This window comes from Aspergillus uvarum, assembly GCF_003184745.1.
Source record: "Aspergillus uvarum CBS 121591 unplaced genomic scaffold BO82scaffold_39, whole genome shotgun sequence".
NCBI classification, from domain to species: domain Eukaryota; kingdom Fungi; phylum Ascomycota; class Eurotiomycetes; order Eurotiales; family Aspergillaceae; genus Aspergillus; species Aspergillus uvarum.
The window spans coordinates 132,445-152,819 of record NW_020291336.1 but is presented as its reverse complement, the minus strand read 5'-3'; the positions used below and the strand labels follow the sequence as shown (position 1 = coordinate 152,819).

The 20,375-nt window shown below is 53.4% G+C and overlaps 6 protein-coding genes across 6 annotated transcripts; 3 read left to right on the top strand and 3 right to left on the bottom strand.

Annotated features, from left to right (window-relative positions):
- Positions 1-219: 219 nt before the first annotated feature.
- On the bottom strand, positions 220-1,651 carry BO82DRAFT_355730 (bifunctional precorrin-2 dehydrogenase/sirohydrochlorin ferrochelatase MET8). The gene is made up of 3 exons (XM_025635532.1): positions 1,461-1,651; positions 848-1,329; positions 220-736 (listed from the first exon to the last, which is right to left on the bottom strand). The coding sequence occupies exons 1-3, from the start codon at positions 1,554-1,556 to the stop codon at positions 595-597; spliced, it is 720 nt and encodes a 239-aa protein (XP_025490359.1). The 5' UTR covers positions 1,557-1,651; the 3' UTR covers positions 220-594.
- Positions 1,652-2,027: 376 nt separating this feature from the next.
- On the top strand, positions 2,028-3,789 carry BO82DRAFT_403613 (ribose phosphate diphosphokinase subunit PRS1; the record flags this gene model as incomplete). The annotated part of the gene is made up of 5 exons (XM_025639397.1): positions 2,028-2,286; positions 2,359-2,368; positions 2,421-2,541; positions 2,631-3,700; positions 3,759-3,789. The coding sequence occupies 5 exons, from the start codon at positions 2,028-2,030 to the stop codon at positions 3,787-3,789; spliced, it is 1,491 nt and encodes a 496-aa protein (XP_025490358.1).
- A 5,174-nt stretch (positions 3,790-8,963) lies between these two features.
- BO82DRAFT_287098 (uncharacterized protein) lies at positions 8,964-9,131 on the top strand (the record flags this gene model as incomplete). The annotated part of the gene is made up of 1 exon (XM_025631569.1): positions 8,964-9,131. One exon carries the CDS (start codon positions 8,964-8,966, stop codon positions 9,129-9,131), a length of 168 nt encoding a protein of 55 aa, XP_025490357.1.
- Positions 9,132-11,116: 1,985 nt separating this feature from the next.
- On the bottom strand, positions 11,117-14,260 carry pldA (putative phospholipase PldA). Its single transcript, XM_025635531.1, has 8 exons — positions 14,129-14,260; positions 13,673-14,073; positions 13,465-13,617; positions 12,789-13,410; positions 12,473-12,733; positions 11,964-12,424; positions 11,340-11,885; positions 11,117-11,279 (listed from the first exon to the last, which is right to left on the bottom strand). The coding sequence occupies exons 1-8, from the start codon at positions 14,175-14,177 to the stop codon at positions 11,265-11,267; spliced, it is 2,508 nt and encodes an 835-aa protein (XP_025490356.1). The 5' UTR covers positions 14,178-14,260; the 3' UTR covers positions 11,117-11,264.
- Positions 14,261-14,686: 426 nt separating this feature from the next.
- Positions 14,687-16,785, top strand: BO82DRAFT_384593 (DUF890 domain protein; the record flags this gene model as incomplete). Its single annotated transcript, XM_025638117.1, has 9 exons — positions 14,687-15,022; positions 15,103-15,150; positions 15,214-15,289; positions 15,363-15,373; positions 15,436-15,534; positions 15,588-15,661; positions 15,716-15,987; positions 16,045-16,308; positions 16,369-16,785. The coding sequence occupies exons 1-9, from the start codon at positions 14,943-14,945 to the stop codon at positions 16,783-16,785; spliced, it is 1,341 nt and encodes a 446-aa protein (XP_025490355.1). The 5' UTR covers positions 14,687-14,942.
- Positions 16,786-16,850: 65 nt separating this feature from the next.
- On the bottom strand, positions 16,851-20,253 carry BO82DRAFT_355723 (TPR-like protein). The gene has a single exon (XM_025635530.1). The coding sequence runs from the start codon at positions 19,962-19,964 to the stop codon at positions 17,028-17,030; it is 2,937 nt and encodes a 978-aa protein (XP_025490354.1). The 5' UTR covers positions 19,965-20,253; the 3' UTR covers positions 16,851-17,027.
- Between the last annotated feature and the right edge of the window lie 122 nt (positions 20,254-20,375).

Below are 20,375 nucleotides of genomic sequence, written 5' to 3'. Positions count from 1 at the left end.
CGATCCTGCTCTGCATGTCTGGGCTATCTTTTCCTCCTCTTCTTTCTTCTTCTTCTTCCTCTCTTCTTGGATATCCTCGCCTTCATGAATGGGAAGGTCTCGCTTTTGTTCTGGAAGGTTCGTCTGGTGTATTAGACTTTAGTTCTTCATCATAGCCTTCGTCTTTGTTCATTGAACCCCGATCGTCTCGCGCTCCTCGTTTTCTCTCAAACCTTTATTATTATTATCCATCATATTTTGTGCAAGCGGGCTCTCTATATATGTATGTACAAAATACCATCTTCATGGAAGCGTTGCAGGGGGTTATTTTCAGTCCTGTTGCCCGTCGCCCTCTCTCGCAGCGAGACTGCTCTTTCAAGCGTAGCTCTCAGTTGAGGTCCAGAGTTGGGATTGGTATAAACCATAGTAAGCTCATTTCACTTCAGCTTGATAAAAATCCTCGCGAGTTTGCCTCCTGTCGCGCAATCGCAGAACCGGCCGACTTCGGGTAGTGACTGTCCTGTAGTACTCACCGAATCCCAACCAAGCCAGGCCTAGCATGTGAGCAACCATAACTACGTAGCACCGATCCCCGTAGAATATATATGGCCGTTCTCAATTCCCCGGCGCCTTCGCCCGAATCTCCTTCAACGGGGGAATCTCCCCAGAGGCATAGAAAGCCAGCAGCGCGTCCATATCGCGCTCCTCCATCTCCACGAGATCCTCCAAGCTCCACGACTCACACACACCCGACATCCTACCCGAAAGAAAAAAAGCATATGTCAGCCAGTTCTCCCCAAAACCCCTTTCATCGTCACATTACACCCTCCAAATCAACCAAAGAAAGAAAAAAGACGAATAAACATACCACTTCATGCGCTTCGGCCCCTCCTCGACATTAGGCGCCGTCTCGCGCAGCTTCCTGCGCAGCAGGCCGACGTTCTCGATGGCGGCGCCCATGTTGCCCGGCAGGGTGGCGGCGATCTTCTTGCGGACGATGCTGGCCAGCCGGGGCCCGTTGCCGTTGGTGCTGACCATGATCTGGAGGGGCCCGTCGCGGTGCATGCTACCGAAGTAGAAGTCGCACTCCGGGGGCACGTCGGCGATGTTGGCGGGGATGCGCTTCTCCTTGCAGAGCTGCCAGACGCGCGTCGAGGCCGCCGGGTCGTCGATGGCGCACAGCACCATGTCGGCGGTGTCGAGGTCGTGGGGCGCGAAGGGCCGGTCGACGTGCGTCACCTGGCCCTGGGCCACCCGGTAGGCGACCTCGGCGTTCAGGCCGGCCGCCGGGCACACGACTGTCACTTGGGCGTCGGCGTTGAGGGCGTGGAGGATGCGACCGGCTGCGACCTTTTTATTTGATCATATAGACGGTGGTTAGTCTAGGTGTGGTTGTGTGGGGGGCGAAGGAGGTTGTGTATGCTGAGGCGGGGAGTATATATGTTGCATAGACGATAAGAGAAGGGAGGGGGTAGCTTTACCTCTCCCCCACCGACTACCAGGATATGCTTATTCTTTGCTTGCCAGGCAATAATCAAGGAGCCTCCTCCCTGGACCTCGGGGAATTTTTGCGACATTGCGGTTCTGTAAGAAACAATTGAATTGATGGTTGGTGGTGGTTGTGTCATAGGCAAGTTTTCCTATCGGAGGGAAGCGCGGGGAGAGAATCGGCCATCGCCTATCGATTATTACTGAGTAAGTTATCGTCCGCCCGAGGGACCAAAGACCAACAAAACAACCCCGTGACCTTCCTTCCGCCTGCCATTTTCTGCCCACTTGCCAAAAATCCCGAAAATCCCAAAAATCCCAAGGAACCAAATTTACCCACCCGCGGGCCATTATTTTCTCCATTCTTTTTCTCCCTCTTTTTCTTTTCTTCTGCTCTTTCTTTCTTTCCTTCCCCTTCCCCCCTCTCCCCCCCCCTAAACACTTCCCCCACTCCTTGCTTTCTGGGCCGGTAATCTTGAAATGATTCCACCGCCCACGTTGGCTATTCATTCCTATTATTACCGGTCCATGCCTTCTCAGTCATAAGTCAAGTATCCAAGATGCGGGGAGTACAAATTTTTTCGGGAACATCCCACCCTTCCCTGGCGGAGACCATCTGTGAGCGACTAGGCACCCAGCCGGCTCGAGCCAACCTCGGGAAATTCAGCAATGGCGAGACCAGAGTAGACATCGGCGTCTCCGTGCGGAATCAAGATGTCTACATCGTGCAGAGCGGCAGTGGAAAGATAAACGACAGTGTGATGGAGCTGTTGATTATGATCTCTGCCTGCAAGGGTGGTTCCGCCAAATCTATCACAGGTACGTGGGATTTTCCTCCCTCTTTCTCTCTCTTTCTGTACAACGGCTGACTTGTCTGTTTCCATCCTTCAGCGGTCATGCCGTATGGTTCTGTTTAAGCCCATTCCTGCGCATCTGATACTGACTCAAACGAGGTACTTCCCGTACTCTCGCCAATCCAAGAAGAAGAGCCACCGTGGCGCCATCACTGCCCGCATGTTGGCCAACCTCCTCTCGGTTGCTGGAGTGGACCATGTGATCACCCTGGATCTACATGTGAGTCTCTAATGGTTGTGTCCCACCGTGGGGGACCATCTACCATACCGCCTTCGACTGGAGTTCTTACCAAGGCATGATGAATCTAGGCATCGCAAATGCAGGGTTTCTTCGGCAAGCCCGTGGACAACCTGTTCGCCGAACCTTTCATCGCTCGATGGATTCGCATGAACGTCCCTAGCTGGAAAGAAGCGGTGGTCGTGAGCAAGAATGCCGGTGGCACCAAGCGTGTCACCTCGCTTGCCGATACCCTGAAGCTCAACTTCGGTATCGTCACGACCGATAGACGACGTCCCAAGGTCCCAATGTCGATGACGGACAGCACCGTCTTCTTTGACTCGATTGAGGAAGAGAGCACGACCTCGTCGAAAGACCAAGATCCCTTCGCACTGCACATCCACAGCGCAGCCAGTGACAATGGCCAGGGTGAAGACTCGCGAGAGGAGTCTAGCACCAACATGGAATCGCTCGTCGCGGCCAACCTGCTGCGCCCGGAGACCCCGACCGGCGCGCGTCGTCCGTCGGAGTTGGAGGCGGCACACGAGTACACCGATGTTCGTGTCCAGGACGTCATCACCGGCCGAATTGTTCAAGGCCACCTGGTGGATGATGACTATCCTTCTACCGGTCCCACTTCTGTACCTGCTTCGGGCGAAACAACCCCAGGTCAGAACGCAAGCGGCGAACCCTCGGAGGCGGTTCCCGAGTCGATGATTAGCTCTCTCATCTCGACCACCCCTTCCCTTCCCGGCGATCACGCGCTAGGCGGCTCATTCGATGCTGCCGAGTCCTCCGATGAGGAGGGTAGTGTCGGCCGTCACGCTGAGCAAGAGAAGACCATCACTCTTGTTGGTGACGTGCGCAACCGGACCGTCTTCATTGTCGATGACATGATCGACAAGAGCGGATCCTGGGTCGCTGCTGCTGAGACGGTCGTGAAGAAGGGTGGTGCGAAGAAGGTCTACTGCATTGCAACCCACGGTCTCTTTGGGGATGAATCCCTGGAGCAGATGGAGGCATGCAAGGCCATCGACCACATCGTCGTTACGAATACATTCCCCATCGCTCCCCAAGTTGCGAAGAAGTCGAAGAAGTTGATTGTCATCGACATCTCAAGCCTCTTGGCCGAGAGCATTAGACGCCATCACTATGGCGAAAGGTTAGTTCCTCCCGTTCCTCAAGCCTAATCTCAAAGTGTTTACTAACGGCTGCCATAGCGTTTCGGCTTTGTTTCACCTAAATGATTAGACCTCCCGACTATTGAGTCCTATTCTCAATGGATCCTTTTTGAACACAATCCCACTATTCCCTACATTCCCAAACCTCCATGTCCAGAGCGTAAGCGAGCTGGGTTCTGGGTAAGATGATGACTAAAGACAGTGATGACGAGTGCCTTGATGATTTTTCTCAGCGAATGGCTCTTTTTTCTTTTCATCTTGCCGTGTTGATGCTGCTGCATGCACGCAAGTCCAATTTTGTGGTGATACACGGCAGGTTAACCTCTACTGTTATCAGCACCTAAGTACTGAATGATACCATTGACCATTTGCGCATCCCATTTCCTGCTTGGGCGAAATCGCAGCTGCAGGGGTGGGTGTCGGTGACATGATCACTCCCACAAGCACGGGAAGATGCGCCGTGAGACTCAATTTTGCAAAGCGTTGCATTGTTTCCCTGTCAATTCGGACCAAGTGTATGTTGTTTCCCCAGTTGGTGCGTTTCATAACCACCATGTCTCTTTCGTAGGACGGTTGGCATGTCGATCCATTCGACCACCACAACCTGTCAATCCAAAACCAGCGATGCAGTCCACTCTGGGTACTGCAGGGGCGGCCTGTTGGAAAGGAGTCATTCTCCGGACCTGAGTTCACAGGATCGTTCTTAACGGAGCGTTGGGAGAGCAAATTACTGGGGCTGCGTGGTCATCTATGACCTTCCGAGCCTTCTGGCTCGGTGGGAACTAGTCGTATTGCGTTGGACCGGTCGAGGAGTGAAGGCACCACTTTCTTTGGGGGCATCTGCCCCCCATGACTTTTTAGTCGGTGGAAATGGCGCAAGAGCACATCTCGGACACTATCTTCATGTCACAGTAGCCTGTAAACAATTTCAATTTAGCTGAATATGACCGATTTCAAAACCATCTTGTTCCAGAGTGTCTTGGTCCGATTGGAGCTCCTGTTTCTGCCATCATGTGCATGTAATCGTATGTCAGATGCGATCGATGATAGATTAGACTTGACTTCGAGCGACTACGAAGTAGGTTCAGAGACATCCGATTCTCGTCCAATTTCCCTTCGGCGCGCTCGGTGGAGCGATGCAGTTTTTCTTTTGTCAGGGTCAAAGTCGAAATCTTCGGACCCGTGTTGCTATCCTAAGACGCCTCGCAAGTCACGGACGGCAGTGCAGGATTAGCGGCGTGCAGCTTGCCAGCCGGCATAGAAGGAATCAGCTTCCGATTCAGTTGAGAATTGCGAAGGAGAGGATGGCGGTGTGCATGAGCCCGCGGGCTGATTGCAAGATCGGTCCGTTTGCTATGCGAAGCTGGACGAGATCGAACAGAAGCAGCCCCTTTCATTTCACCCGAATCAACCTTTTCATATGCACGTTACTAGTTGACCAAGCGAGATGCATGTTCGAATCGGATGGTGAACAACAGATTGGGGCAGAATTGCTTTCCGCCCTAAAACGAGGACTCTACGCATAGAGGTGAGATTGCGACTGATTTGGAGAAGGATGGGGGGGTGTGATGCTCAAATCTGGCCAAGTCCTACATGCATCACAATGGCCATGGCAAGAGAATGCCCTTGTTCTAGGCCCGGTCGAGCGGCTCGTCCGACAGCTCGTTTAAGGAGCGCCACTTGCCAAATTGCACCTTCGGCATAAGCTGAACAAATGGGTGAGAAGTGAAGCGTGTGGGGATCGTAAAGCGATTGGGGGCGGTTTCTCCGGTGTGGTTCTGAGCATGGGACAGAACAAAAAGACGTATCGAGCAGACAAAAGTACCTTGCGTCACCGAAACCCAGGGAAGGTGCCCTATCCCAGGACTATGAGAGGCGGAGCCAATTAGGGACCAGACTAGCAAGGCCCGAAGCACGACGGCGCAGAATTTATGTCCGGAACATTCCCGGTAGATCAGGGAAGCATGCGGCTAGCATGACCAGTGGTGATTTGTGGTTCCTGAAATCAAGGAATCGGCCTCGGATGCTTGCAAGCGGTTTACGTACCTCAACCAAAGTCGTTGGGCATATGGGACCTCAACTTGAGAAGGATGATCAATATTCCTAGGGCATTGAAGGCAATCCGACAAGGTGCAACCCTGAAGCGTCTCATAGATCTCATTTGGTGGATGCCTAGTCCAGCCACAAGTGGCCCTAAGAGCGGCCGAAGTACGGAGTAGTGTTGCTTTTTGTATCCCCGCCATGCTGACAGAAATCGGCCCGCCTGTCAAGCGATATCCACCGCACTTGATCCAAGCGCTGGGTCAAGTTTAGCCTCTCGTGTTCTCATCCTAGACCTGAGAACTAGGTAGGGGAACGCTCGGAGCACCAGAAGCACCGCGTGTCGGGTCCCGGACAGCGTGTGCAGTTCGTTCTAAAGATTATTATCATCGATGACACATTGCCATCAACAAGAGAAGTGCCATTTCGATTCGAGGCTAGAGGGGATGTTTGGTGGTCGTTTCGCTACCTCCAATATTGTGGGCGAAACAACCAACTCGGTCCTTGGAGCTCATTTACGGGAAGATCGACATAATCAAACGAGCGGTAGGTGAGCGGCTTACGGCTCGCATGACTACAGCCACTCATAGTGTTGAAACCCCACGAAAGATGGCAGTTTGGTGAGCAAGCGAACCAGTCAAATGTAAGTACTGGCCAGCAGGTCGTTCGCTGTTCCAGATACGGAGGAATCTCAAGTTTGAACTTTGTGAGCTAGACACTGTTGACTTTGGATGATATTACGAAGTACGGACGACTTGAGTTCTCCAGGGCCCCCGAACTTACCGGCAAGCCACTTGGGAATAATCCTGGTTCGCAGGTGCGGGTCTCCTGCAGACGCACGGCGCAATCGGCTTCGATCGGCAAAAATAGACAGGAACAAGCATGATTGAATCGAGGTGTGACGCTCACAGGGGTCGTGCCTGCTTGCTCAAGCGTCAGCGACGCCCCCAACGTTGCCTCTGCAAAGGCGGGCTGGGAACAGCTGCAGGGATGGACCCGAAACCATGGATGTATGAATGTTTATCCCAGTGCTCTACTTGGCCCATCTGGTGGAGAGGCGCAGCGCTGACAGCTTAGAGTGGGGAGATCTCAGAGGGTAAAAGTGCGCTGTCTGTTGCGCTGCGATTGTTTGTCCTAGCTTGTCGGGAAGCCCCTGCCTGGCTCTGCGAAGTGCATCAATAGCACCGGCAGACCGACATCCTCTTCCTGGGGTGAACCGTATGGCCGAAGTTTAACAGTGATGAGATGGAAATAAGTTCAAACTCAAAGCAACTAGCTCTGAGCGATTGCTAGATTTAGAAGGATGGATACATCCAGCGCAAACAATTAAAGTGAGCGACACGGCAGTTGTTGAGATGGGTCTGGATCGGGATGCACAAGTAACTACCGATGGAGGTTCTAGAAAATTGGGTTCAATGCATGACGTTCGGCCGAGGTCATGGAAGGCCTTGTAGGGGGCATAGATAGAAGCAGCAGCAATGATCGATGGGGAAACAAGAACGAGCGATGGGGTGAAAGGATTGGCCAGGAAGACTGGATCTGAAAGATCGAGATTCCAGGAACCAGGATGTGCAGAGGGCGGAAGGATCAAGCCGTGACGGATTATGATGCATAGATAGGTAGATGGATGGATGGATGGATAGAGAGAGGGAAGGAAGTGGAGGTGGAGAAGGGGGAGAGAGGGGGGAGTGGAGAAGAGGTCGAAACGAGAGAGAGAGAGAGAGTGGAAGTACGGGAGACGGTACGGAGTAAGAAGGAATGAAAGGAAGGCGGCCGGAGCAGCAGATCGGATCGGATCTACACTCCCTTTCCTGTCTTCAACTCTCCTTTCAGCCCCTTTGGGGGGATTTTCTTTGACTGGTCCTGGTCATGGTGGAATTATTATTAAAGGGAAGGTTGTCATGATTCCAACTCAAAGCTTAAAATGAGGAACCAAGAAAGAAAAGGAAGAAAGATGTCAGTAGGAGCAGTAGGAGCAGTAGGAGCAGTAGGAGCAGTAGGAGCAGTAGGAGTGGGCTGGATCCACCTGGAAAAATGATCTGTAGAAGACTAGAAGCACCACCACGACTCGCTCACCCAGTCGGATCTATTCATTGACTGGGACTAAAGGCAAGTAGACCGATTAGACAGCTTACTAGACTTACCAGTAGACAGATATCAGTGACCAGGCCCTGGATCCCAGTAACTGTAACTCAATTCGGGTTGCTCGATTGCATTTATTTGATTTTATGGATTTTCAGATATTTAGATCGCATTTTCTTTTCTTTTTCTTTGTCTTTTCCTTATACTTGTTTTCTTTTCTTTTCTTTTTTTTTAGGAAAATCCTTTCTGCAAGAATAATCCTAACCGCCATATGGTTCCTCCACATCCTTCCTTCTTTCCTTCTTTTCGATCTTGAGATCTCACATACATCTCTCACTCAACTTTGTCCACACCTGATTCCTTCTGTTTCGATCACATCCTTTCGCCGTCCTCGTCTCCCCCTGCTATTTGTCTGATTGTATTCATCAGTCTGTGGTAGCTGTGGGCGACTCCACTTTCAATTAATGATCCGTCGAGAGTAGTCCGGGTACGTGCATCGTGCTTGCTTCCCTGCCGACGGCGAGTGCGGATTTCCATGCAGCCGGTAGGCTTCTCGCCTGATTGAGTGCTTCTGGACCGCTGTCTTCCATACAAGTGACTGTAGTTGAGATCGCTTTTGAGACACCGTCATTCCAAAGCAATGCAACCAGCCCATCGCTGAGAGAGAGCGCATGCGAGAGAGAGAGACTTCCGTTTCCTATATATACTATGGCTTCGCTGCCTTTTCATTCTTCCATTCTGCAGAACCACAATCAAAATTTACTCCTTCTCTGCTCCTCCTCCTCTCTGAATCATTGCATAACTCAGTTATTGCTTCCTCTTGCTTAGAACGAATCACTCATACCTTCTCAATCCAATCGTCTTCAAGGAAACCAGACCCTTGCGCAAGAACAAGCTACCACATTACCCAGCCCTACGACACTGAGAAATATCAATTGCCCCTACACGCAAGGCCCGGCGTCGAAAGTCACCGATAGCCCTTACCCCTAGCCTCTTATTCTGTTGATCAAACCTTTGGTAAGGCCATGAGATCTCCTGATCCGCATCTTGTGTCTCGTGCATGAGGGAGCAGCAGCCCCGAATTCATGAACTGACGGGCTTTGACCAGAAACCAAACGCACAATGGCCAACCAATGCTCCGGTCATCGTTTCGCCATTGTACAGGCAACGAACGGCAACATCCTTACCTGGCGGTGTTCCGACTGCAACTCCGGCCCCTTTGTTGCCATCTGGCAATGCAAGATCTGTCTCCATTTTCGCTGCAACGCATGCCACACCGCCAAAGCATAGTTCTTCCCTTGCTTTGGGGATCGGTAAGTGCCACTGGCCGGATACAACACCCATCCGTTCACAGTAACATACTGTGCGCCTGTTGTGGAACAAAAGGGCTAACGTTGGGACTCCTCAGTGCTCGCCCTGGAAGGGTTCTCGAAATCTAACGACACCGCCGCCGCTTGCTTCCCATGCATGGCTTGCATTGGGATCGGCAGAGCACCCCATGCAGATCTGTCCTCTGACGGATAATCTGTTCCCAATCCCTTGTCCTACTTTTCCTTAATAGGTCCACTTTATCCTCTTTTGTTCTCCTAGTCTACCTGTCACCTGTACCACCCAGATGCAGGTGGCATTCTTTACTCCAGACGTCACTTCTGGGCGAACGAACTCGTCCGGATATCTTATCCATCTGCCCACCCACCGCTCACTGAAGCTCGATGCATTTTTCTCAGTTCGATCCAGCCTAGGGGAGAATTGAGAGATCTGACGTCCTCTAGCCTACTACAACCGGGAGAAATAGCACATTCCAGCTTACCTGCGGGGGGCATTGCAACTGACTCGCTGTCTTGACGGCTGGATCCAACAGATACAGTCTCGTGCAGCTCGTCTCTTTCCCTTGATTGATCTGCTTCGTGCGTCCTTCGCGGACTTTGTCTCGCGTTTGCAAAACGCTCATCTGCTGTCGTTTTTTTTTGATCTGTTCTTGCCAAGCCTACGCGTGTTTTGTCCACAGGGCTGTTCTTTTTAGAATTGCATCGCTCCGGCGTTCAGGGTTCAAGGGACCAGGGAAAAGAAATTCGGGAGGAGTCATTGCTTGATGGTATTTTGGTTCGGCTGTCTTCTTTTTCTTTTTCGTTTGTTTATTACGGATGTTTCGTTTGTCCCTCCGGAGTCCTAGCGATCCTCTGCTCTACCCTTAGATAGAAAAAACCCATAGACTATTCCTCGGGGAAAATACAATACAACCTGCGACGACGCAAACCCAACTCTTCTTCTTCCTTGGTGCTGATATCAACCGAGTACAGCACAATCCCCAACCCCTACAGTTCTTCTATAGCAAGGTATATGAAATACCCAGTCGGAACGGTATACCTCTCACCCAACCCATAGCACCAACCAACACAGCGACAACCCAACCCCGTCCTCCCGCCCCCCAGACTTCCCCACACCGTCAAAACATCCACGGTCTCTCCCCGCGGCTCCCCCATTATCCAAATCCGCTCTCCGACATCTGACGCCATGCACGTCCCCACCTTGCGCCGACGACCATCAGACAGAAGATAACCCCCCTAAAGAAAAGAAATTGAAGCACGCTAGACCCGTGACGTGACATGGTAATGCCACAGCGTCAGCGTCAGCAGTCCTGTCGCTGGGGTTAGCTGAACTGCTGGGTGCATGAGCAGAAGCCGCCCCTTGCTTGGGTTAACGATCCGTGATTCTTTCTCTTGTACAGTACAGTAAGTAAGGACCCCGCCGGGGTTGAATAGATATGTTGAATTTTTCAATGAGTGGGCTCTGGTATCGGATGCCGAGAGGGAATCTTGAGGCTCAGTGCTGGGGTTATATGTAGGACCGAAAAAGAAGTGGTCGAGGAAGCAGAAGAGAGACGGAACAGGTGAGGATGGCATGCGGGCTCATAATAGTACCTTACGCCGTTCCCCGCCGTGATACATCCCTACCGTACTGAACGTGCAGACGAGGACATGGCCGCGGTGACAATAGCTGCCTGGCGTGAGCTAATTTATCTGTTAAGCTTAATTGGCGGAGTGAAGCATTGTGCTCGGACGCTCTTGTCTTGCGCAGCGAGCGAATGGGAGAGTGTAGGTCAGGTAAGAAGGAAGGGAACTTGTACTGTGCAGTCCAGCTTATGGACTGTTTATGTAGGAATGTAAGCAGACGTTTTGAATCACGCCGGGCATCTGAGTGCTGTTTATTCTACCGACTGGACAACGGGCTCGTCATTTTCATACCTGCTCCGGGCTACTCGGTTATAGGGAGACTGTGAATAATGCATAATACTATTACAATATCCTGGTCATCCTAGACTACAAAAGACCACGGGGCAATGTGCATTGCGGATGTGAAGCAGATGATTAAGAGATTAGATGAGTGCCAGAGGCACGTAAATTCTACGAAAAGCACCGTCAATCAGGTGTAAATACTCTGTTCACCTTTCGTCAGTATACAGCCCAGATTGGGTTTCACCAAAGGGAAGGAGCTTACCTCGGTGATTTGGTTCACCTGCAAACCAGGTTCGGCCATATTGGCATCCTTCAAAAAGTCCAACGGCATCCAAACCAGATGTCCCTTGATCTTGTCGAGCCTCTCACGAGTGTCCTGGATAGGTTGGTAGGGATCAGACAAATGACCTTGCTTGATGCCCTTTGGAATGAAGTGATCGTAATCCTCAAAGGTGAGGATCTTGTCATCGGGATCCGCGCGGAAGAGCATCCGGTACATGTCGGTGTTGACGGTGGCCTGGTTGGTCCACAACTCCCACAGTGCGTCGTTCATGGGATCCGTGACGAAATCATTCTCCGGCCCCTCGAGGATCTGATTCATGCACGCGTACGGAGGCTGGGCGTTGGGATGTTGCGAGGCATCGTATTCCTGGCAGGGAAGCAGGCCGAGGTGTTCGCGCCACAGTTGCCGACGCAGGGTTGCCGCAAGGCGGGCGGCCTTGTATGGCTGACCGTCCATGGTACTATCGATGAAGTCTTGGTCTTCTACAACGATGGCTAACTCGCTGTCGTGGTAGCCACATTGAGACTGCGCGAGATGGATTAGTTGGTCTGTTCGCAGGGGCTAATGTAGGTAGCTGCAAGGGGAGAATGAAAAAGGGCCTACCCGATCGTTGATGTTGGCGCTTCCACAAATGGCGATTCTGTCATCGACGATGCACACCTTGCCGTGCACATAGAGTTCCTCTTGAACAATATTGTCTATCTCCGCGGCGGGCTCGCCGTCCCAGGGCTCGTCGGACATCTTACCGCCGTTGAGCATTGTGGTGTGAGCCACAGTGTCACAGCCCTTCAAGCCCTCTTGCTCCCTGTGGCGTTCGACTTGCTCTTCGTACTTGCGCAACTGGTCAATTCGTGCCTCCTTCTCCTGTTGCGCGTTATCATATCCAACTTCATGCTTGTCTCCTTCATTGTCAATGGCAGGGTGAACACTGTCGCTCATGATAGACTCTGCAATTCCACGTTGGATATCATTGTACGTGACGCCGGCCTCCTTCTCCAAACTTTCGAGAGCGGGAGTCTTGTTGATACGGTCATAGGCCCGTAAATTGAACAAGAAGACATGTTCTGCTCATGTTAGACGTGATTCCCCGCATCGGGCGTGGTTCGACTTACGTCTCGGGTCTACACCCTGAGCAGAGATCTGCCCGAAAATGGAGTGCTCGCCGCGATGAATAGACTTGTACTGGTAATCCATGATCGCGCGTGTGCCGGTCGCGGCGTTCTGTCGGAGGTCGCCTGCGAATCCGGGAATGGCGGGGATGACGATGATCACGCGAAACTTCCTCCCCTCCTTGCCCGCTCGGACGACTGCATCGACGATCGACCGCCCGATTGTGTTCAGAATGGGTTTCTGCTGGTCTCCAGTAGCCGTGACTAGAAGCTGTTAGCATATGCAAGATCGAAACTAGATCAAGCGATATTATCTCACTAAAGAACTGGTTCTCGATGTAGACGAAATGCTGGGCCTGGCTGATAATCTCCTTGTAGGCGTTCTGAATACTGTGCTCGGTCAGGATGCCACTACTCCAATCAGCGCTACTGCGCACAAGCTGTGCCCGCGCAAATCCCTGCTTGCCAAGGGGCTTCGTATCGAGAGGCTTCAGGGGGTGTTGTACGTAGTCGCCGCAAGGGTATTTCGGGCGTTGTACTCCCACCAGATCCTCGTCCTCCCCGGTGCGACCCTCAAGCATAAGCCAATCAACGCCATGGTCCCGTTTGTACTTGTCCCGCTTGATGAAGTTCCAGCGAAGAACAAAGTGCTCTGCGATGTCGTACACACAGTCACCCATCACACCCATGGCAACGTCATGCCAAGGCATCCGACCGTACTCCGCTTTGCTGAGCTCGTTCTGCTGCCAGTCTTGCACACTCTGGAAATCCATGATCCGATTATTGTTGAATTCCTGTCCGGGGAAGACTTCGTCTTTCAGATTGGCAGGGTGAACATCGGCCAGAGGGTGCTGATGGGCATCCCATCTTCCGAAGCACAGATCAATACCTCCAATGAACGCCAATGCATAATCAATGACAAGAAACTTCTCATGATGTGCCTGACAGATTGATGGTCAATTAAAGCGTGGGCGCATGTGCGGGTGCAGACCTACCCAGTACAGAGTCATGTCTGCAGCATTCTCAAAGATGTTATGATCCGGATGTCTGAGGACTTTAATGTTGCCGTAGCCGGGCGAGCCCTCAGGACATAGTGCGCGCAAGGCATGCTTCGTATGAGCCGAGTTACAGGTCAATGCTTGATTCACCTATTTACTTCGTGTCAGCGATTGTGCAACTGTGCAACCGAGGCGGCAACCGGACCTCCTTATACACAATGACGTAGATCTTCACCCCGGCCTCCGCGCGGCGCTTGAGGACCTGATCCAATCGCCATTCCTGATGCGCATACGCAGGCCGGCGGAGGAAGAGTTCTGGAGAGAGCCACCAGTCGGCGATGTAGATGACCTCCTGGGCCTCCTCTAGAGCAATGGAGACGGCCCACATATAGTCGAGCGCATCAACATACCACTTGACCCGGTTCCCTTCACGGATGGGGGCGAAGGATTGAAACCGGTTGGACTCGGAAATGGCGGTTCTCTTGCGGTCTGTCTCCTGTTCGTGCGCTTCATCATGGCGATGATTGGGATTGATGATATTGAAAAATTTGCCGACTTTGTGCTTGAAATGAGAGGCCTTTGCCTCGAAACTCTCGATGTGAGTGTCTGTTTTTCCCCACGGCTAATTAGTTGAATCCACCGAGGGGGAGAGAAGGATAACCTTTGAGATGATCCTCCAAGTGATCGATTTTAGACTTCAGCTTCTCCATCGTGATCCAGCGCGATAGAGTTATAGTAGATTTGAAGTGATGAGGAGGGGCAGGGGAAATCTGCAGCCGGGTCTGTCAAATGCAGCTGGTGAAAGGAAAAAGATTGGGGAAAAGGAAGAGGGGAGAGGGAGGGGGGGGGGAATGGGATCCACCGACGATCGGAAATCAATCAGAAGATAACGACTGTGCACTGTGTAAAAAAGGTTTCTGCCTGGGAAACAGTTCCAGATCCGCCAAGGCGATCGGCATAAGGGCAGGGGCCAGTGGGAGAGATTCGCGTGAGGTAATATAATCAGAATCTAATATGGAGACGCGGAAATGCAATCAAAAGCCAGCCCTGAGTCCAGGGCGCAACAAACCGTGTGTGGGGTGATGTCATCGCCCTACGCCTTATCCAGCCTTGTTGCAGCCTCAGGCTGAATAGTGGTTGGCCTAGAAAGGCAGGCATAGAACTGATCTTCTCCCTTTGTCTCTTCTCTGATTCTCTGACACTAACCACCTACCTCATACTCAGAACTGGACCAGAGTAAGTTACTCGAGTACTCATACCTGGTCCACACTAGGCCGTCGCCTTAAAGCATCCCTCCTGCATGTTCCTGTCGCGTGTCAGTGGATTTGCCTCGGGTAGACTCCACCCTCATCCACGGTGTGCTTCCATGGGAGCCCTGCTGCACATTTCGTCATCATCGCCGTTACTTCCTTTCTTTGTTGTCTTACACATGACCCTCAACTCCCTAATACCCCTCCTCCATTGGCAGTGACACCATGAGCACATCACGCAATATCTACAAGGATGATATCGACTTCACCGCCCTTGCCCTGCAGTCCCCGGATTTCGCAAAGTAGTACGTGCCCCCCATGCAAGCCACTTGATTCGTCATGACATGACCGGCCAAAAAAAAAAAGCTCAAAAGTCCCAATTTAGTCTAAAATCCAACGGACAATTGGACTTTACCGACCCCGATGCCGTGAGGTGGGCCCACATTGCTACCAAAGACACTCTAAACACTCTAAGTCCGCCAGCTGATGGACATAGGCAATTGACCAAAAGTCTGTTACGGCGAGATTTTGACCTGAAGGTGGACATTCCGGACAAGAGACTTTGCCCGCCGGTATGCGATTTCCGACCACGACCAAATTCAGACCACCAATGACCGTGACCGGTTCACTAATTATGCAGTACAGGTTCCGAACAGGTATAGAAGAGAGACGCGCGATCATTAGCAGGCTGCTGCACATGGGTTTTAACCGTTCATAGGCTGAACTACATCCTCTGGTTGCAAGATCTCCTCGATACCACGGGAGACAAGCACCAGGACAGCTACGACCCCGGTCGGAAGGTCGTCGGACTTGACATGTACGTCGCACATTTTCGATCCCACAGATCAAGCATTGATCGTGAAACCACAGCGGGACAGGATGTTGCAGCATCTACACTTTATTAGGCTGCTCCATGCGGCCTGGTTGGAGCTTTTTTGCTACTGGTAGGTCCTTCTGCGGAGCCAAAAGCACATACCAAGTTCACTCACACTATGAAGATATTGACGAAGGCAATATCGAGTCGTCGCGAGCGAACGTATCCGCCAATGCGCTTGACTCGCGAATCACGGTTGTTAGAACAAACTCAGAGGAGAAACTCATCCCACTGGACACGAAACTCAAAGTCGACAGGTCTGTTCCAGCCCCTCTTATGCATCTGCCCTGCCTCACACCACGAAGACTAGACTTCACCATGTGCAATCCTCCCTTCTACGCCTCTCGGGATGATATGCTAGCATCTGCCGAAGCCAAGGACAGGCCACCCTTCTCGGTATGAGCTTCGACCTCCGCAATTCAGATCATTCATTTACTTACACAAACCCCCCAGGCATGCACAGGTGCAGAAGTCGAGATGGTGACAGCAGGCGGAGAAATCGCTTTCATCTCCCGGATGATTGAAGAAAGTCTGCAGCTGCGCGACAAAGTGCTCTGGTACACGTCGATGTGCGGAAAGCTGAGCAGCATCTCCGTCCTCATCGAGAAGTTAGTTGGGCATGGCAACAACAACTACGCCGTGACCGAGTTCGTCCAGGGCAACAAGACTAAACGATGGGCCCTCGCCTGGTCATGGACCGATCTCCGTCCGACAGCGGTATGTTCTCATACCTGTGCATTGAGGAAGCCTGTCCCTGACCCCTGACGGATAAACCAGGCCGTGGCCCGAGGCATCCCTACGATATCGAAACACCTCCTTCCATTTCCCTCCGAATATACCTTCACCGCCACGACCGACTCGATCGATGAGGTGGCTACCACCGTTGACGGAGAGCTAGGCGCGCTACCCCTCCAGTGGCACTGGCGTAAGAGCCTTGCCTCAGGCGTGGGCTTCGCGATGCAGAACGTCTGGTCCCGTCAGGCCCGTCGCAAGTTGCGCAACCCCGACGCGATGGCCGACCAGCCCCCGGTCGAGGAAAGCAAAGCCGCGCTCGGGTTCAGGGTGCAGTCGAAGAAAGAGATCAGCGACGACAAAGGGGTGAAGGTGATCATCCGGTGGATCAAGGGAACAGACACTGTTCTCTTCGAGAGTTTCTGCGGCATGCTAAAGCGTAAGATCAACAGCAAGCCATAATCTGAACCCCAATACCTTAATGTCCAGATTAAAATTAGATGAATAGAATCAGTATTGACCTTCGTCTGGTAAAGAAAAACACATAATTTCTGCTTAAAGTTTCAGATTCGGAACATGAATAATCGTGACTTAACAGAAACCTGGTCCGACAACGGTAACCAGCTTGATAAATGCTGCACACACAAACCCACAATGCAAACTCTTTCTTTATATATGCATTTGAACCACACAAGATCTATGATCTAAGCACTGCCCACCTCAGACTGCAAGGCCTTCAGACGCTCCCAGCCCTCGGAATCCTCCCAGAACTCCTTGCCCTTACCCAGGATACCGCGTACGGCACTGCGGGCCTTGAACCGCCAATCCTTGGCCACCAACTCGGGCTCGCCCTCAGCAGCCCCATCCTGACCTTCCTTGTCCATGGGACCGTAGCGGGCGTAGCCATCACGGACCAACCGTTCGGTGGCGCGCACGACGTCCAACCACTTCTTCTCATCGGCCATCTGGAACGCGCCCTGGGTGGAGGAGGCGACGGTGGCGCGCCAGGCCTTCTCATGGGCCTCGAACGCCTTGGAGGGCCGGTCGCGCCAGGCCTCGACGCCGGCGACGAGCAGCCACAGGGGCGCGGAGTGGGTAATGAGCGGGACGACGGCGTGGTCGACGAGCGAGAGGATCTGGCCGGGGACGGTGCCGGAGCGCACGATGGGCTCGGCGGCGGGGTCGCTGTCGTCGATGCGGATCAGCAGGTCCTGGTACTCGTAGGCGCGAACCAGGTGGTCGACCAGCATGCCGAGGATAGGCATGTCGATGCACTTCTCGCCCTTCTTGGAGCCGACGAGCTCGATGAGACGGCGCTGCGCGGTGACGACGTCCCGGAACGGGGTGAAGGGCGGCGGGATCGAGGCCGCCACCGTCAGCACGTTGTCCCAGATGCGCGCGTCGGTGTGCTTGAGCGATGCGGCGCGGTGGAGCGCGGCCAAGGCCTCGCGCTTGCGTTTGTAGGGGTCCTCCGGGGCGGGGGCCGCGTCGTCGCCGGAGGCTTCCTCTTCGTCGTCGGCCAGAGGGGCCTTGGGGGGGCGGGGTTGTTCGGAGATGATCGGGGTATCTTCGTCGGGCTTGGGGGAGCGGAGGATCGCGGCCGCCAGGTTACTCCATCCTTCGGCGTCGGTATCGTCGAGTTGCACGGTGCGGGTGAAGGAGAAGATGGCGTCGTCCCAGCGGTGGAGCTCGAGCTGGACGCAGCCCAGCGCGAACCAGGCGCCGTGGTTGAGACGGTTGATGTCCAAGCTCTTGCGGTAGGCTTCTTCGGCCTTCTCGAGGGCCGGGGGCTTCAGGGTGAGGTAGTGGCGGGCCAGGGACCGCTGAGCACGAGCGTATCGCTGGTTCGATACCTCCCAGGCGCGCTCGTACATGCCAGCGTCGGTGTCGATGTCACCCAGGATACAGAGGAGGCGAGGCGCATCGGCGGGCAGGGGAGACAGCTCCGGCCCTTCGAACCTCTCGCTGTCATCATCGGGATCCTGGCCCGTCGGTTGGTAGAGCTGTCTGCGGACCATCTGTCGGGCCTTGTCCTCCCTCTCCGTTGCGGCGTAGCAGAGTGCAGCCTCGGCCCACATCTGGAGACGCTCGTAGATGTCAAGGGCGGTCCGCAGACCTCCAAGGTTGACCCACCGAGTGGCAAGCTCGGCCTCCAGGTCCCAGCGGGTGGAGAAGTTCATGAGCCAAACGTATTGCAATCTCTCGGCGGCAGAGGCGGACTCGGATTTCTCGGGGCGCGGCAGGAAGGTCGTGGGCTCTTCGACGGTAATGCCGGCTTGTTCATCGGATGTGGCGGTGTCAGCAATGACCTGGTCCACGAGCGCTTGCATCTGCAGCACAGATCTCTCGACGGTTCTGGATCGGTGACCCTCGACACGACTACGCACCAACAAACCCTGAGTATAGATCTGCCAGTTCGAACTGCCACCTTCCAAGACACGTGTAGCGTAGGGCGCCGTCTCCTCGCGGGTGATGCCGTTCTCCGGTGCGGTATTGGTGATGGCCGATGCGAAGGCGAGAAGGATGGCGGAGTCGACGGGTTCGAGCTTCGGCTGGTCGCCCGGGTCAAGGGCAGCCAATGCCGGTGAGAGTGCCGCTTCATCCTGAACAGTCACCGGCTTGTCTTGAGAGTCTTGTCCCTCGGCCTGAGCGTCGGCTTTAGCGAAGGAGATAGATTCCAAGAGGGTGTCGTCGTTGAGGTCCAGGTTCTTCGGGCCCGAGGCATTCGCGCTCTTGCTGTCCTCCGACGTCGTTTCGGCGCTCTTGGCCAGAATCACGAGCTGACTGACATCACGTTCCTGGAACTTCGTTCTCTTACCCAGTTTACCGGTCAAGGCGAACTCGAACTTCCGTTCTTTGGCGGCCTGCTCGAGATCCGCGCGGGCCTTGGCGTCGAAGCCATGGACGGTGTGGATGGTTGCTCTCTCGAGCAAGAAGCTTCCCTTCTCTTGCGCAGTACATTGAGCACTCAAGACCATCTTGCTAATGTCATCGAGCTCGGCGTAGATCGCATCCTGCAGTGTACCAGTGACCTCCGACAGCATCTTCTGGTGGAGGAAATTGACGCGGAGTCGTGCCGTCCTGGCCACCAGCGGGCCGTTCGTCACCAGGACATCGGTATCAGCCAAAATAGCTTTGGCGACAGCAAACAGCTCGACGTTGGGGGTCAGCTTGTAGGCTGCCTCGCCGTCGACGGAGAGGTTACGAATGACATGGGCACGAACGGCTCGGAGGGTGGCTGCGTCGGGCCGCAGGGCAGCGGGGATAATGGTGTCGGCGGGACTGTAGGTCAATGGAGGTCCCGTAACGTTGGATTGCAAGAAAGCGAAGAGAGCAGCCAGGGCAATGTGAAGCAACTGCGAGCGTTGTTGTTCGGAAGTCAAGTCCTTCACGGGCGATTGCGAGACCGCCTGCACTTTCTCGGCTAGAAAGCTGGTATAGGATACCTCGCCTTTGGCGATGCGATTCAGAGCACTCTCATCAGAATTGTGTCCGAAAACCTCCTTTGCGAGCGGCAGTTGCAGTATAGGGATGATCTCGGCGTCTGCGAGCGAAATGGGGTCGTATCGGTCCCGCACTGGTGATGTCTCGTCAAAAGCCGTGTTCAAGGACGCGGGAAAGGATTCGGTGGTGTCAGCCATGATGATCGCTCAAGTAAAGGACTGTGGCTTGAGAAAGGCAAAGGTGGGCGCAGAAGATCCTGTAATGAACAATGGTAGTCGCAAGGCGGGATTTCAGGTACGGATGATTGTTAATCAAGATAAAACAGAGCAGGCTCTTCACATTAGCGATTCGTTAGGTATCATAAGAAACTCTCTGGCAAGAATCAATCACAGACTCATGCTATGAGTTCTTGACGATCAGAAAACCACCGCGACTGAGCCAACTTCCCAGCACGACAATTGCAAAAGTGGAATGGCTAGAGGAAAGAGTCAGACCAAAGTGGGAAAAAACGAAGCGGGATGGCGGGGTTTTTTTTTCTGCCGGCTCTATCGATAAGGATACCTCGGGCGGTGACAGTACAAAAGTACAAATGACTTGGTCATGCCTAT

Excerpts from the sequence above, each read along its gene's own strand:
- BO82DRAFT_355730 (XM_025635532.1), bottom strand. The coding sequence starts at position 1,556 with ATGTCGCAAAAATTCCCCGAGGTCCAGGGAGGAGGCTCCTTGATTATT. Across the intron at positions 1,330-1,460 it reads TGGTAGTCGGTGGGGGAGAG|GTCGCAGCCGGTCGCATCCT; the intron begins GTAAAGCTACCC and ends TCAAATAAAAAG. Across the intron at positions 737-847 it reads GGGCCGAAGCGCATGAAGTG|GATGTCGGGTGTGTGTGAGT; the intron begins GTATGTTTATTC and ends TCTTTCGGGTAG.
- BO82DRAFT_355723 (XM_025635530.1), bottom strand. The coding sequence starts at position 19,964 with ATGGCTGACACCACCGAATCCTTTCCCGCGTCCTTGAACACGGCTTTT.
- pldA (XM_025635531.1), bottom strand. The coding sequence starts at position 14,177 with ATGGAGAAGCTGAAGTCTAAAATCGATCACTTGGAGGATCATCTCAAA. Across the intron at positions 12,734-12,788 it reads CATCGAGAACCAGTTCTTTA|TCACGGCTACTGGAGACCAG; the intron begins GTGAGATAATAT and ends AACAGCTTCTAG. Across the intron at positions 12,425-12,472 it reads TCAGGGTGTAGACCCGAGAC|AACATGTCTTCTTGTTCAAT; the intron begins GTAAGTCGAACC and ends TAACATGAGCAG.